Source organism: Protopterus annectens, chromosome 16.part0 (assembly GCF_019279795.1).
Source record: "Protopterus annectens isolate FY-2018-M chromosome 16.part0, PAN1.0, whole genome shotgun sequence".
In the NCBI taxonomy this organism is placed as follows: Eukaryota; Metazoa; Chordata; order Ceratodontiformes; family Protopteridae; genus Protopterus; species Protopterus annectens.
This window is the reverse complement of record NC_056750.1, coordinates 320973226-320988898: the sequence shown is the minus strand read 5'-3', so window position 1 is coordinate 320988898 and position 15673 is coordinate 320973226. Positions and strand designations below refer to the sequence as shown.

At 43.7% G+C, this 15673-nt stretch overlaps 1 protein-coding gene across 1 annotated transcript in view; it reads left to right on the top strand.

Moving 5' to 3' along the window:
* The window catches only part of NACC2 (NACC family member 2), an 808805-nt gene extending 795238 nt beyond the window's left edge, over nucleotides 1–13567 (top strand). The window contains exon 7 of the mRNA XM_044058428.1: nucleotides 10659–13567. Within this exon, the coding sequence (XP_043914363.1) occupies nucleotides 10659–11158 (500 nt within the window). The 3' untranslated portion in view covers nucleotides 11159–13567. The remainder of the gene's footprint in view (nucleotides 1–10658) is intronic.
* The last annotated feature ends 2106 nt before the right edge of the window (nucleotides 13568–15673 follow it).

Genomic DNA, 15673 nt, shown 5'->3' with positions numbered 1-15673 from the left:
GATCCTTCAGGGGAACCCCCGTAGAGGACCTGCAAGAGGAAGCATTTAGACTCCCCTGAGTCTACGACATCAGATACCGACTTAGATGAGTTGGAGGGGTCCCCAAGATCCCCCTCTGAGGATGTCTCCTTTTCAGACATTCTTGAACTCCTCAAACAGAGGGGGAACTGGCCTTCCATTAACCCCTCCGAGGATGAGTCTGTATACCTGGAGGCTTTTGGATCTCGACCCTCCACCTCCTGGGTGTCTCCGCCTTTCGACCCCCTCATGGACGTGATAGCTCGAAAGGCGTGGGCATCTCCTGATTCTGTGGAACCAGTCCCCAGGAGGCCTTCTAAATTTATCACGGCCCCCACTGAAAAACAGTTTCTCACCAAAGGTGTCCCGGTTGATGCCATGGTGGTGGCGGCCACCACCAAAAAGGAACTTGCAGATCCTTCCGTACCGGTCCATCCTCCTAACAAGGTGTCTAGGACCATGGACAGGTATAGTAAGCAGATGTTTTCCTCGGCGACCTTTGCTATGCGTTCGCTGAATTATCTATGTCACTTCACCCGACTTCAAAGAGATATCCTCAAGGAATTGGGTCAGGTGGTACAGGATCCATCAGCTGCTGGGGCTCAAGAGAAGATTGCCTCTCAGTTGGGAATCCTAAATTCCATAACTAACTCCTCCATGCGACTCATTTCTTATGCAGCCGATGGAGCGTGTAGAGCTGCAGGCACAGGAGTGGCTCTCAGACGTCAGTCCTGGATGCGACTTTGCAATTTTGCAGACCCCTTTAAGGCATCCTTCACGAACTCTCCCTTCGATGGGACAACTTAGTTTGGACCTCAAGTGAAGGACACTTTGACCAGGTGCGAGCAAGACGGCAAGACTCTTTCTGCCGTAGGAGTCAGTTTCTCCACCCCTTCAAGACCTTACCCCAAAGGTCAGAAGGGAGGAAAAATGTGGTTCCGAAAATCTCAAGGAGTCACGCCTGACGCACGTGGTCAGTTTACCCCCAGTGGCAGAGGAGGTAATAAGAACAGACGCCGCCCTAGGGGCAGAGGGGGGTCCACAGAACCAGGGCAGCAGAGAGCCCTCTCTCTGACAAGCCCTTCCAGCATCCCCCTGAGGTGTTGCCCGACTGCCCACCGTTGGAGGCATTCGGGGGGAGATTGTCATTGTACCCAGAAGCCTGGCTTTCCCTTTCTCAAGACAAATGGGTACAGTCGATCATATCCAAGGGTTACAGAATACCTTTCGAGAAAAGCCCCTTCCCTCAAAAAGGATCCCTTCCAGATGTTCCACCCGGTCTAAGGGAAATTGCAAAGCTAGAGGTTTCAAAACTTCTAGAGAAAAGGGCCATCCAGCCAGTTCCAGCAGGCCATTTAGAATCCGGAATCTACTCAAGGTTCTTTTTGGTCCCCAAAAAGACGAGAGACTGGAGACCAATATTAGACCTCAGCAGACTAAACAAGTCTGTCAAAAAGACGAGATTTCGGATGGTCACACTTCAATCGATTTTGCCCTTTCTGGGCAAAGACAACTGGATGTGCTCTATAGACCTTCAGGATGCGTACTATCACATAAAAATCCACAGACGCTCCTGAAGGTTTCTCCGCTTTCGGCTGGGGACCAGTCATTTTCAATTCAGAGCCCTGCCCTTTGGTCTCACCACAGCCCCCAGAGTGTTCACCAAATGCATGGCAGCGGTCACTGCTCACCTGAGACGTCAGGGATTCCAGGTGTTTCCGTACCTAGACGACTGGCTCCTCACAGCCACCACCAGGCATCAACTTCTCCGGGCCAGGGATTACTCTCTACGTCTCTGCAGTCAGTTAGGGATTTCTGTCAACTTCGAAAAGTCTTCCTTATTGCCTTGCCAATCTGTTACCTTTATAGGCGCAGATCTAGACACTTCGCGGATGTCAGCAAATCTAACAAATCAAAGAATCCTGGATATCCAAAATCAGGTTCGGATCATCCTATTCAGCAAAAAGGTTCAAGCCAGGTTGGTCCTGAAAGTGTTAGGCCTAATGGCAGCTGCCATCACACTTCTTCCTCTGGCCCGCTTTTACATGCGTCTCCTACAGTGGATGTTGTTTACCCAATGGTCCTTCCAGCACTTGCCCATACGTCACAAGATCCTTGTCACACAGACCTGCAAGAGCCGCCTATCCAGGTGGATTTCTTCCCCCCTAGTCCATCAGGGCAGACCATTTGTCCCCCCGGCCCCGGTAGCCACAGTCACTTTGGATGCCTCCCTGATCGGGTGAGGGGGACATTATCAGGGCAGGATGGTCCATGGCACGTGGCAACCATTCGAATACCACCTGCATATAAATGTCCTAGAGATGAGAGCAGTGCTTTTAACGTTGCAAGCCCTCAACGACTTTCTTCCTTTAGGAACTATCGCAGTTCACGCGGACAACATGTCCGTAGTATGGTACATCCAACAAACAGGGTGGGACCAAGTCCTATCCTCTCTGTCGAGAAGCTCTCAGACTTTGGCAATGGGCAATCTCCTCTCAGCGGTTTCTGATTGCAACGCATATCGCTGGGAAAACCAACATCAAAGCGGACAGATTGAGCAGAGCTATACTCATGCCTCACGAGTGGTCTCTCAAACAATCTATAGCGGAAGAGATTTTTCAGAAGTGGGGCCCTCCTTGCTGCGACCCTTTTGCTACACCCCAAAACAGCAAATGCCCAGACTTCTTCTCTCTCTTTCCACTTCCAGGCCATCCCCCCAGAGACGCTCTAACCCAGGATTGGCCCCGGGGACTTCTTTATGCTTTTCCCCCTTTTCTGGTGATTCCTCAAGTGCTTCAGAAAGCTACCGACTTGAGAGCCAAGCTGATTCTCATTGCCCCTTACTGGCCTCGACAAATTTGGTTCCCGTTCTTTCATCGACATCTTGTAGTGCAGCCTTGGCATCTGGACCCAGTTCCAGATCTTCTGACCCACCAGTCGGGTCAGCTGCACCGGTCCATTCGTTCCCTCAACCTCACTGCTTGGTTGCTCCACTTCCTTCCTTAGCCAGGCTTCCTATGATCTCTAATCCCGTTAGGGATATCATAGTAGCTTCTCTAAAGCCCTCTACCAGAAGGATTTACTCTAGCAAATGGCAACGTTTTTCCTTTTGGGCAAGGTCTAAGAACATAGATCCCTTCACTGCCCCTATTCAGTCGGTTTTGGACTTCCTAGCTGAAATTTTTCACTCTGGTTCTTCTTCCACAGTTAAAGTCCAGCTGGCAGCAATCTCGAATTTTCATGTCTGATTTGCAGACCAGAACATTATGTCTCACAAACTTTGCAAAGCCTTTCTCAGAGGGATCTTCTTACTTAAACCCCCTGTTATGAATCCTCCACCGCAGTGGGATCTAAATTTAGAGCTGGCATCCTTAATACTTCCCCCTTTTGTGAACCGGCTGCTACATGCTCGTTAAAATTTCTCTCTTGGAAGACACTCTTTCTGGTCGCTATTACTTCGGCTAGAAGGGTGTCTGAACTTCATGCTCTCTGTGTTCGTCCCCCGTACTTGGTCTTCCACAAGGTTAAAGTATCCTTTGAGAACTAATCCGTCTTTTTTGCCCAAGGTTGCTTCTAAGACAAATTTAAACCAATCTATTGATCTTCCAGTATTTTTTCCCAATTATTCTGACAAGGCGGAACAAAACTTGCATTGCCTAGATGTTCATCGCCAACTCAGATATTACTTGGACAGATCAAAGCAATATAGAAAGTCTGATCAGCTTTTTCTTTCTTATGCTGAAAATAAGAAAGGTCTCCCTGTTTCTAAGGTGACCTTATCCAGATGGCTGTCTTCCACTATTTCTTACATTTATCAGCTTAGGGGCAAACAGCTGATCTCAACACCGAAAGCACATTCTACCAGAAGCCTAGCCACATCTACAGCCTTTCAGGCTAGACTACCCTTAGACACTATTTGTGCAGCAGCCACTTGGGCCCCTCCTCATACCTTCGTCTCACATTACAAATTGGATTTGGCCTCCAGGGACAGGGCGAGGTTTGGTTCCACAGTTCTCAAGAGTCTGTTCCATTGAGCCACCCAGGATAGAGGTGCTAGGGACGCGGTCCCATCCAGCAAGAATGAAGGCGAGATTGACAACTTAACATTTAGAAGTTATGTACCTACCATAACGTTCCATGTTAGTTGTCTTCTCTCGCCTTCTTTCTTGCGTCCCTCCCTCCTGTCCCCCTAGCCTGGACAGACCTTGAACTGTCTCCTTCTCTGGGAGTTTTTCTCCCTTGGACACCAGTTAGCTCTGCACTTAGTTACCTGGGTTCCCTTTACAGTTTTTCTCAGGCTAGTTGTTCTTCTTCCCTTGGGGGAAGATAGTTATTTTTCTTTTCCTCTAGCTACCAAACGAGATCTGGGTAATCACCGCCTTGCATCATGGGATATAGGGCTGCCTCGAGCTGGTGGAAGTGACTTTTGAGCTTAGCAAGTGCCGAGTTGGAGCCGAGGATCGGCTCCGAACCCATCCAGCAAGAAAGAAGGCGAGAGAAGACAACTAACATGGAACGTTATGGTAGGTACATAACTTCTAATTATCCAATGACTAACAAGTAATATAACATTTAACCAATCCTTTACCTAATAAGAAATCATAACCAATCAAACTGACAAGCCTGATCTGCAAGGGCATGGAACGCATTATCATGGAACCTATAAACAAAGACATTGGCAACCTTCAAACACTGGACCCCACGTAGTTTGGGTTCATGAAGGGCCGTTCTTGTCTCCTGAACCTGATTGACTTCTTCGAATCAGTCTCCAGAGCTGTGGACGAGGTTATGGCGGTCCACACAGCCTATCTGGACCTCTCCAATGCCATCGACACCATCCCCCACTCTGGAATCATAGATAGATTTACTAAGCTGGGCATAAGTCCCTGTGTCACTCGATGGGTTGCCAACTGGTTTACTGACGGAACTCAGTCTGTAAAAGTAGCCGACTCCAAATCCAGCTCTACAGAAGTGTAGTACCTGAGGGTTCAGTCCTGGGACCACTCTTGTTTGGCATTTGGTGCAAAAACAACACTTTGCATCACCAAAAGAACACCATCCCCACGGTGAAGCATGGTGGCAGTATCATGCTTTGTGGTTGCTTTTCTTCATCTGGATCTGGGGCTTTAGTCAAGGTGGAGGGAATTATGAATAGTTCCAAATACCAGTCACTTTTGGCCAAAAATATTCCAGCATCCGCTAGAAAGTTGAAGATGAGGAATTTCGCATTTCAACACGACAATCACCCCAAGCATACATCCAAATCAACAAAAGAGTGGCTTCACCAGAAGGAAATTAAAGTTTTAGAATGACCCAGCTAGAGCCCAGACGTAAATCCAGTAGAAAATCTGTGTGGTAACCTGAAGAAGGTAATGATACTCAATGCTAGAAGTCTAAACCTCAAAATGCACTCTCTCGAGGCACTCCTAAAAATGGAGAACACCGATATCTGTGCAGTGACTGTGAGACATGGTTCAAGGCTCCGGAGAACAATCCTGCAAAACTAGGCTACAACTCTTACCACACTTTTCGGCCACCAAACCAGGACTGAAACGCACTAAAGGTGGAGGAGTGTCCATATTTACCAAGGATATTCACACCACCAGGCTAGTTGCCCAACACAATGCATCTGAAATTCTCCAGGTGCAACTAACACTAGGTAAGACTGCATTGCAAATTACAGATCCCCCACCATGCCCAAAGATTCTCACTACACCGTTCTAAACATACTGGAAAATATTCAGATACAACCAAACACCCTATTACTGGGTGATTTCAACTATCCTGCCATTAACTGGAAAACTACTCGTGTTCCAACACCTTTGCCCAGCTGTTCTTGGAATTCGTAAATTCCAAACCTCTGTATCGAACAAATTCATAGTCCCAACAGGGGCTCCAATATCCTAGACCTGGTCATTACCAACATGGGAAATCGATCTTCCACACCTATGGTCACCCCCTTGTTCAGGTCTGACCATAAGGTAATCACACTTGACATCCACATCCCTCCCCCACCCCCAAGTAAGGAAACCTCCATAAAAAACTTCTCCAAAGCCAACTTCATGCTACTCAAGTCAGAAGTGACAAACTTCATGACACCCATGCAGACGGGAACTAAAAGTTCGACTGGTGAATCCTACACTAAGGCACTGTATGAGCACATCCACTCGTGCATGAATCGTGCCATCCCAAATAGAACCAAGACGCTCTCCTCTAAAATAAGGAAACCAATTTGGTGGTCCCCTGCCATAAACAAACTTTACAACAAAAGGTAGAAACTGTTGCAGAAAAGTGGAAACTCCCAGGATGCAAAAAACTCCCTTACCAGCTTTATGTAAGAAGCTGAGATCCCTCAAAAAATCCTCCAAAGGTAGTTACAAAAATAAAATTGCCAAAGATTCCAGTGACAGCCACAAGGCATTTTATATCTTGTCAGGAATCTAAATGCAATGCTCAGATCTGCTGTGAGCTACAACAGAATGGCATTAAATATACTGATCCCAAGGATATTGCCAATATCCTGGCAGATCGATTTAGTGCCAACTTCACCCCCCACCTCCTAAAGGGCCCATCTCAATACCAAAAGATTGCCAAATTACGGTAATAACGGCTGCACAGGTAAAAACTGCACTCTCCAAAGCTATGAGTTACAGCATCCATGGGACCAGACGACATCCCAGGCTGTGTACTGCATGAACTACAAAATGAACTGGCACCTCACCTTAAGTGTCATGTTTAATCATAGCCTCACCTCGGGCTTCGTGCCCACTGAGTGGTGCACAGCTACAGTAATCCCACTCCACAAGGAGGGATCCACCTTGGATCCTGGCAACTACCGCCCCTTCAGTCTGACGAGCCTGAACTGCAAGGCTGTGGAACGTATTATCGTGGAACTTATAAACAAAGACATGGGCAACCTTCAAACACTGGACCCCACCCAGTTTGTGTTCATGAAGGGCAGGTCTTGTCTCCTGAACCTGAATGACATCTTCGAATTAGTCTCCAGAGCTGTGGATGAGGGTAAGGCGGTCCACACAGCCTATTTGGACCTCGCCAAGGCCTTCAACACCATCCCCCACTCTGGAATCATAGATAAACTTACTAAGCTGGCATTAATCCCTACATCACTGCGATGGGTTGTCAACTGGCTTACTGACAGAACCCACACTGTAAAAGTAGTTGACTCCATATCCAGCTCCAGGCAAGTGGAGTACCTCAGGGTTCAGTCCTGGGACTGCTCTTGTTTGGCATTTACTTCTCTGAAGTATAGGCCAACACTAAGGGACTCTGGCTAACAAAGTTTGCAGATGACTGCAAACTGGGAGCCATTATTGAATCCCCAAATAATGTGGATATTCTACAAAAAGGGCCTTACCGAAACAGATGCTTGGTGCCAGAGCCTTGGGCTCAAACTCAATGCCATGAAATGTATAGTTATCCCCCTTTGGTAAAAAACATGTACCCATGAATTGCCACATAGGTGGCAGTACACTAAACACAGAAAGTGTGATAAGAGACTTAGGGACACAGGTGGACAGTGGTCTCACCTTCGATAACCACATCACCATAACAGTCAGGAAATTCTATGTGGCACATCTCATCACTAAGCACTTTTCATCCAGAAGAAAGGAGGTCATTATCTCACTGTACTCATCCCTCATTAGACCCATTACAGAATACAATGCCCCATTTGGTATGTACCTCTCAAGACATCTGCAACAACTGGAAAGGCCGCAGAAATACCTCACTAAAAGAATTGCAGGCCTAAAGCAAATGCCCTATGCTGACCATCTAAAAAAAAAAAAACTCCAGCTATACTATCGTCTACTCAGAGGCGATATCTGCTTAACATACAAGGCCATGTCAAACCCAGAGCTGTTGGACATGCTACACTTAAAGAAATCCCAATCCCTCAGAGCCACATGCTCCAGGGATCTAAACTGATAGCCTAGTACAACCTACGAACCTAAGAGGGCTGTGCACAAGAGATGCTCTTGCAATCTGACAGATTTGGAGTGCTTTTGCAAGGAAGAGTGGGCAAATATTGCCACGTCAAAATGTGCCATGCTGATAGACTCCTCCTACCCAAAAAGACTGAATGCTGTACTTAAATCAAAAGGTGCTTCAACAAAGTATTAGTTTAAGGGTGTGCACCCTTTATTGCTACCAGCCTGTTGTACGTTTTTTTATTTTTTATATTTTTTTCCCCTAACAGATTTGTTTGTTTTTCTATTGAATTGTACAGGTTATAGGTCACATTAAAGGTGGGAAAAGTTTTGAAATGTATACTGTGGTCTCATTTTTCTATATCACAAAAACCTGGCATTTTAACAGGGGTGTGTAAACTTTATATATCCTGTGTGTGTGTGTGTGTGTGTGTGTGTGTGTGTGTGTGTGTGTGTGTGTAGATATATATATATATATATATATATATATATATATATATATATATGTATGTATGTATACATATTTATGCACATATATGTGCGCGTATACGCATTGTGTGTGTAGATATATATATATATATATATATATATATATATGCACACGTATATATATATATATATATATATGTATGCACACGTATATATTTTTATGTATGTATACACACACGTATGTGTCATGTATGTGAAAGTTATAAATGTGTGGGTGTATAAAGAGTATGGCAGATGTCAAAACTCATACCTTTAAAATGTGGTCATTTGGTTTGGCTGTTTTGTACTGTTTGTGGTACGGAAATGAGCATGTGTAAGTTGTCACTGTACTAAGGATACATTTTCTCAGGCATCTTATTTAACATTTGTTGACTGGGAAAGTCCAACTAGGAAAGAGCCTATTTTCCGCAGAAGCCAGGTGAGAAATGCTCCAGACACATGTCTTTGGAATGGTGGGAGGAAACCGGAGTACCCAGAGGAAATCCACATGAACACAGGGAGGACATGCAGACTCCGCACATAAGGCACCCCAGCCAAGAATCAAACCTGAGAACCTCTTGCTGTGAGGCAACAAAATTAACCACTGTGCCTCCCAGTGTAGGGAACTAGGTTAAGATTGTCTCCGAGTACCATAACAGTGGTCCTTATTTTTCAGATTGTACCCTCTCACACCCTGGGGTGTGAATTTAATCACAAGGAAATTCTGAATGCTTGGATTTTGGCCCTTCTGCTATGATTTTTTTTCTTTATTTTGATCTCCTTGCACATTGTTCTTACCAGCCCGTCCCCCCAATGCACGTCCCCCCAATGCACTACATCCAAACTGGGTCTACCAGCTGGTCTCCTATCCCCTGACTTACTCCAGAATTGCTGGGACTGGTCATGGCTCTTAAGGGAATCCTGTGAGTTTGTCCATCTTTGCTTCCATCTACAGGGTAGTTTTTAAATGCCTGACCACACCACACAAGCACACACACACACTCCCTCCCTCACTGACACTCCCTCCCTCACACTCACCCTCACTCCCTCACACTCACCCGCTCACTCACTCTCACTCACTCTCACTCCCTCTAACTCACCTGCTCTCTCACTCCCTCTCACTCACATGCTCACACTCGCTCACTTGCTCTCACCCACTCGCTCACCCACTCGTTCGCTGTCACTCACACTCGCTCACTCGCTCTCGCTCACACTCGCTCACCCGCTCACTCACCCACCCGCTCACCCACTCGCTCACACTCACTCATAGACAAGTGTCCAGGACAACTCCCCTCTATGGAACCACTCCATCATTTGCCCAAGCCACTAATCAAGCCCAAGTCAGCTGGGCCATTGTCAGGGCTTTATCCCTTTGCATCACAGGAGCAACCCTTCTGCTTTGATTTTTTTTTTGATGTTTTGATCGTGAAAGGCGAGACTTAAGTTGAGATTCAACTGTTTGAAACTGGCTCCTTGATAAGAAGAAATACTCTGCAGTAATACCTCCACACACACACACACACACACACACACACACACACACACACACACACAGTGTAAAGCAACTGTGGTTATCTCACAAGAGCTAAATCTGCCCAATGTAATTTTTCATTGTGTGGTTGCTGATATTGTCCTGTCTTTTAGATGTGCCCATTCTTGTATGCTTTTCTGTTATGTTCCAGGTGTTGAATTATTTCTTCTAATACAAAAACATGTCTTCAGGTCCATAGAACTTTCATTAACTTTCAGTTTCCTTTATTTCCTTATTGTATATTTTATAGAGTTTATGAACTTATTTTTATTCCTTGTTCTCACATTGTCATTACTTCATGGATTACTACCTTAAGGAGAGTACTGAGGTACAGTAGATCCACCACCATCTTAGGCATCTTGCGTTTGTTAGGTGAATGATGCTGGCTTGTAAGTACTGGTGTTTCCCCTTCCTCTAGTAATCTTTAACCTGTATGTCTAGTGTAGTTGAGCATTTAAGAAATAAAACATTTTGTTTATACACAGCAGCAGAAATCAGTTTGATTTTGTACCATGCTTGGTAGTAGGTTTCATCAGATATGTAAACAAAACTTGCCTTGTTTTACTTTTTAGTTATTCTTTGAGGAATGTTAGCCCTGGTGAATATTGCGGAACTGAAATTAATTTAGAAATTTTAAGATATTAAATGTGCACTTTCATCTGTTTTCACCTTTTCCTTTTCATTCATATTTGCAGTGTACTGTCAGAATTTTGCTCCAAACTTTAAAGAAAGTGAAATGAATGTAATTGCTGCCGACATGTGTACAAATGCCCGCCGGGTCCGTAAGCGATGGCTTCCAAAGATCAAATCCATGCTTCCTGATGGAATGGAAGTATATCGGAATGTTATGGGATCTTCTCTACCTCCTGTTTCCATAGACCCAGATTTCCAGGGGCCATCTGGTCCCAATTTTGAGCAGAGAATCTATGCAGAAAGAAGAAGTGAAACGGGAACTCTTGGATCTTTGAGAACTAATGGAGTGAGTGCTGACTTAAGCAACAGCTCAAGTCAGTCTTTTGAACAGAATGAAGATGCAGATGGTGCAGGTTCTGTTATACAGGAGGTAGCTGGTGCAGAGAATATAGCATCAGAAGCTCAAAGTGCTTCACCATCATTTGAAGACGGTTCAGGTTCTAACAGTAGACCTGAAACTCCAGTGAGACGACAAGATGGTACTTATGGAGGGACTTTGTAAAATGTATGTAGATGTCCTGAACTCTAAGGGATCTATGATACTAAAGCTGCTTGCATGCATTACTAATTAAAAATGTGATCAAGCCACTTACCTACTGAACTGCTACTGTTGCCTGACAAAAATGTGATTTTTATTCTGCTTGTATAAGAAACTTATGAAGGAAAGAGCCATGTTCCTGAGGCACTATAAAATCGTTAGGCCTAGAGTGTCAAACGGCTCCCATTTTGATGATCTTCATTGTCATACTAGGCTTCTGCTGGTAGCTTTGTCTGTTATGGTCACATGCTTTTAAACTGACAAGTCATGTTGCTAAAGAAGCCATCACCACTTTGTTAGTTACAGCCAGATACATGCAGCAGAAATATGAAACAAACTTGAAGGTTGTAGAAGAGCAGTAGGATTGCCTGATAAAATAGCACTTTGCAGTCATTTGATTCTCACTGGTGATTTTTAGGCTAAACTAGTCTTGACTTCAGTGCTGGAACTTACTGCTTCACTTCTAAATAATAGTGGAATCCATTAACTCAGTAGAGTGCAGAATCTGAGGCAAATTCAGTTTAGGGATGTATCAGATGGTCCTACCTGTCTGTTTCAAGCTTGTGTATCTGAAACACCCGAATTTCACAAGGTCTTTGATCCCATTCTCTTTACGTAGTCCTCATGCAGGTTGCTGAATGCAGAAAGTACGTGCAAAGGATATCATGTGGATACTTGGTTAGACTGTGTGGCTGACTGGTTTGATTCATGGATTTGCTTATTGAGCATTTTCTCCTCTTAAATGTATTCATTAGTTATGCTATTCAGGGCCTAGGAAGAAAAAAATAAAATCTATATAATATAGTGGGTATAATCAGACAAAGGGAAATGGACAGCTAAATAAGTGTAAAGCATAATGAGGAGTCTAGCAGTGCATGAATTTAAGTACTAAGCAATGGACGTGTGCATCAAAGTGCCAGCTTAACAGTACTGATACCGCACTAAGCCAAACAGGAGTGAGCCAGGCTGGTTATGTCTTGTGGCCTTAGGGTGGTCACAGTTTAAAATTTGAACGGTAAGATTAGAGTTGCTGTTGGGATGTTTTTCCTGGCAGGAGAGTTGAGGTAAATGCACCACTGCATAAAGCCCCGAGAGTTTGTCTCTGGTTTACTCTTGACCCTTAAATGTCTTCTTGTATAAAGAGCATAAGCTAGTGGCAGTTCATTTAGAACAGCTATCAGGTTGCAAAGTTGTACATCAGAAATGCTAAAAAGAATGGTTTAAGAAAAAAAATGATTGTGGTAAAGGGAGTGCACAGCAGAAACCTTCAGATTTGTTTTAGATGTATAACGTAGTTGTAGATTGAGAAGCAGGTTCAAAAGTGGTGGTTCTCAACAAGGGGAGCCTGCCTTGTTAGGCAAGATACAAGCTTAGCAGAAGTGAAAGCAATTTCTTAAATGAATAGAGTGGACACTTTAAGCAGAATTAAGGGAGGTATGATAGAATCAGATTGTACTAAGGTTTTTGAGGACATGCATCCCACAAATAGGGATGACTTGAGAGAAAGAAGAGGGTGAAATACCTGAAGTTAAGGAACCTCTATAGCAAGACATCATGGAGAAATCAAACCCATCCATCTTTCTCCTTGGCATGACATTGGAGTTCATTTGTATTATGTCCTTACAGTGCTATGAAACACTACCCTATTACAATACATTTTGTTGAAAGTATGCAAGTACTATGGTATTTAATAACTTTGTATCCATTATTATTTTTATCATATTCAGGAGCTTTTCAGTGTATGCCAAGCCAGCACTGTAGGTGCAGTGCAGATAAATATTTCATAAGATTATTGCCCTTTCGAGTACATCCTCACTGTGAGAGTTGGTAAACACTGTAATGATGATGGGTTATGTAAAACTTGCGTTTAGCTTACTTTTTTTAAGCCTCGTGTGCTGTAAGACCATGAGTGTTTTGTTTTTTTGTTTTTTTTATGTGCTGTCTGATTATGATACATTTCAGACCCTGCAGGACATTTGTTGTTGCTCTCAAGGTTTGCAAGTGGTGCTGTTACAAGTATTACTAGATGCCACACTACAGAAAAAGATTTTTACATAGTACTCTGTTTCTTTCACATTTAGAAACTTAAAAGCTGCAGTGCAGCAAAACATTTCAAAAGAGTGTCCAGCATCATTTTGTAAAATATTTCCAGCTCAAAGACTATATGTTACTCCTAAATAGTTCACTTTAATTTTTTTTTCTTTTAGAAACTTCTGTAAAGGTCTGCAGTATTAGTTTTAGGTGTAACAAAGTTGTTTTTTGGTGAGAAGATTGAGTTTGCATGTAAAAGTTGCAGTAAGGCTGAAATGTTTCTGGCGCAGGAAAAGAGGTATCTGTAAAGTTAATATTTCCCAAAGGTTTTCTCTCACTTTGCTGAAATGCTTCTTTAATGTGATGTTAAACTACATGCAAATTCTGAAGTTTTCAACAAGTTTATAATGCAGCAGCTTAAAACCATATATTTGAGATTGCAGAATATATGTGCTTCAGTTAAGTGCCTTTCTGCAAGTTGCTTCTGCAGTGTGCAAATAACAGACCAAAAGAAACCATCTATTCCTTTCTTGCCGTGCCTGTGATCAGTACTTTATATGTGTGCAGCCTTTTAGTAATGAATGATGGCACAGGTCTTGGAACATTTCTAAACTCCCATTTCTTTGAAGCCTCAGAGAATTTCACTAATATATATTTCTTATCTGCAGAATGTTTCGTTGTGGAGAATGTCCAGCCATTCTTGTCAGTTACATGTAAAGGAGCTTGTATTTTATCAAAGTCTTTTGAAAATGTTACTTTACATTGTGCTGTTTTCTTTTTTCAGTTTGTGTTCCAGCAGTGTTTTCAAAATTTTAAATGAACTTCAGAGGATTTCTGGAATGGATACATATTTGGGCATTTCCTTACCTAATAACCCCAGCCTGTAGCTTGGTACATTTCTGATGTCTTTTCAGTTCTTGCATTTTGAGTTACCTACCTACCTCCAGCAGACGTATGTATTTATGTCACAGATAGGGCTAACAAGGTATGCTCAGCTTGTGGTGTCCCAATTACTTTTCTTGCACATTTAGAATCTTGAGCCTTTTACTAATTGTAGAAAGGACCTGCGTTTGATGCATAATACATTATCCTTCAAATTCCTTCTTGCAGAGCATTAGCTAGGACCCTTACTGGCAGTTGCCTGTCTGGCTTGGGAAGGGAATGTGACATAAAGCATCTCCATGAATGGGGTTGCTTCATTCCAGCTCACTGGAGCAGATGTGGAAACAGTCACAAAGCCATCTTCACAGTTAGAAGAATGGTAGCTTGTAGGTTGCCTTTTAGCAGGACTAACAAGGAGAGTCCTTTGCAAGCTTTCTCTGCTCAATGTATGACTGAGGGCAGAAGGTAAAGGATATATTGACTAGGTTTTGGACAGTGTCACCTGCTACAAAGTCTCCGTCCATGAAGAGGCCTTGCCTTCTTCACAAGTCAGATCTCTCCCTTGACTAGTGAAGGCTTGATCTTGCCAGCAAGAGGAGCGTGAAAAGTCAAACTCTGGCAACGATCTTGGATGTGTGTAATGAAACTCCATTACCAATCTCCCCATTTTGGAGCATTTGGATTATGACTGTCTGGCAAGCTCGCATTTGACTGATCCCCTCAGCATTGGGGGTGTTTTCTTTGGCTTATTTCTGTGAAGGAAGACTTGACTTATAGCTTTGAGCTCACAGGGATCTATATTTCTGTTCAGCATCTGGTAGGACTTGCATGTGTAAGTTTTGAAGCTGTGAAGCAGACCATGCGAGAGGACTGTTTGACACCAAAGCCAGGCTCCCACACATGCTACTCACATGGAACCTGTCCTAAAGGGATATATTTTTGTGTCCTGGAAACCTCTAAATTAAACAACTTCAGCTCCAAAGATGGATGCCTGTTATATAGTCAGTGGCATGTTGAGTAAGTATCCCAGGAGCAAATTCCTGCAAGGGCAGTTCAGTCCAAAATAAGTCCCAGAAAGCAGAATACTTTTCCTGTCTACTAGCCTGAAAGTGTTCAGCTTTTCCTAGGTTGGGCAGATGTTGTACTCCTTAGCCACTTAAGGACTTTTTCTGTAGTTATTGATGTCCTTCCATATCACTATTGCAGTATTCATTACCTAAAAGATATCTTGCCAATGGTAGCCCAACATACTGCCAGTATACCAAATCCTTTAGTTCTTATAGGCATCGTACATCACACACATGCTGTCTGTGCAAGGCATAGGGCATAAAGGTGACGTGCGGACATACAGTCAGAAGTTTGCCACCAGTCCGAAATCCGTTGAATGTTGGTCTGAATGCCCTTCTGCTCTGCTGGTTACCAAGCTGTGTTTTCAGATAAGTGCCTCAGTGGGGTTTCCTCTCTTTTTCTGTTTTTTTTTTTTTTTTTTGGTTAATTTGTTTTTGTCATCCATAAAGGGGAAATGTCACTGTGGGAGGTAGATTCACCTTAAAGACTGTCATGACC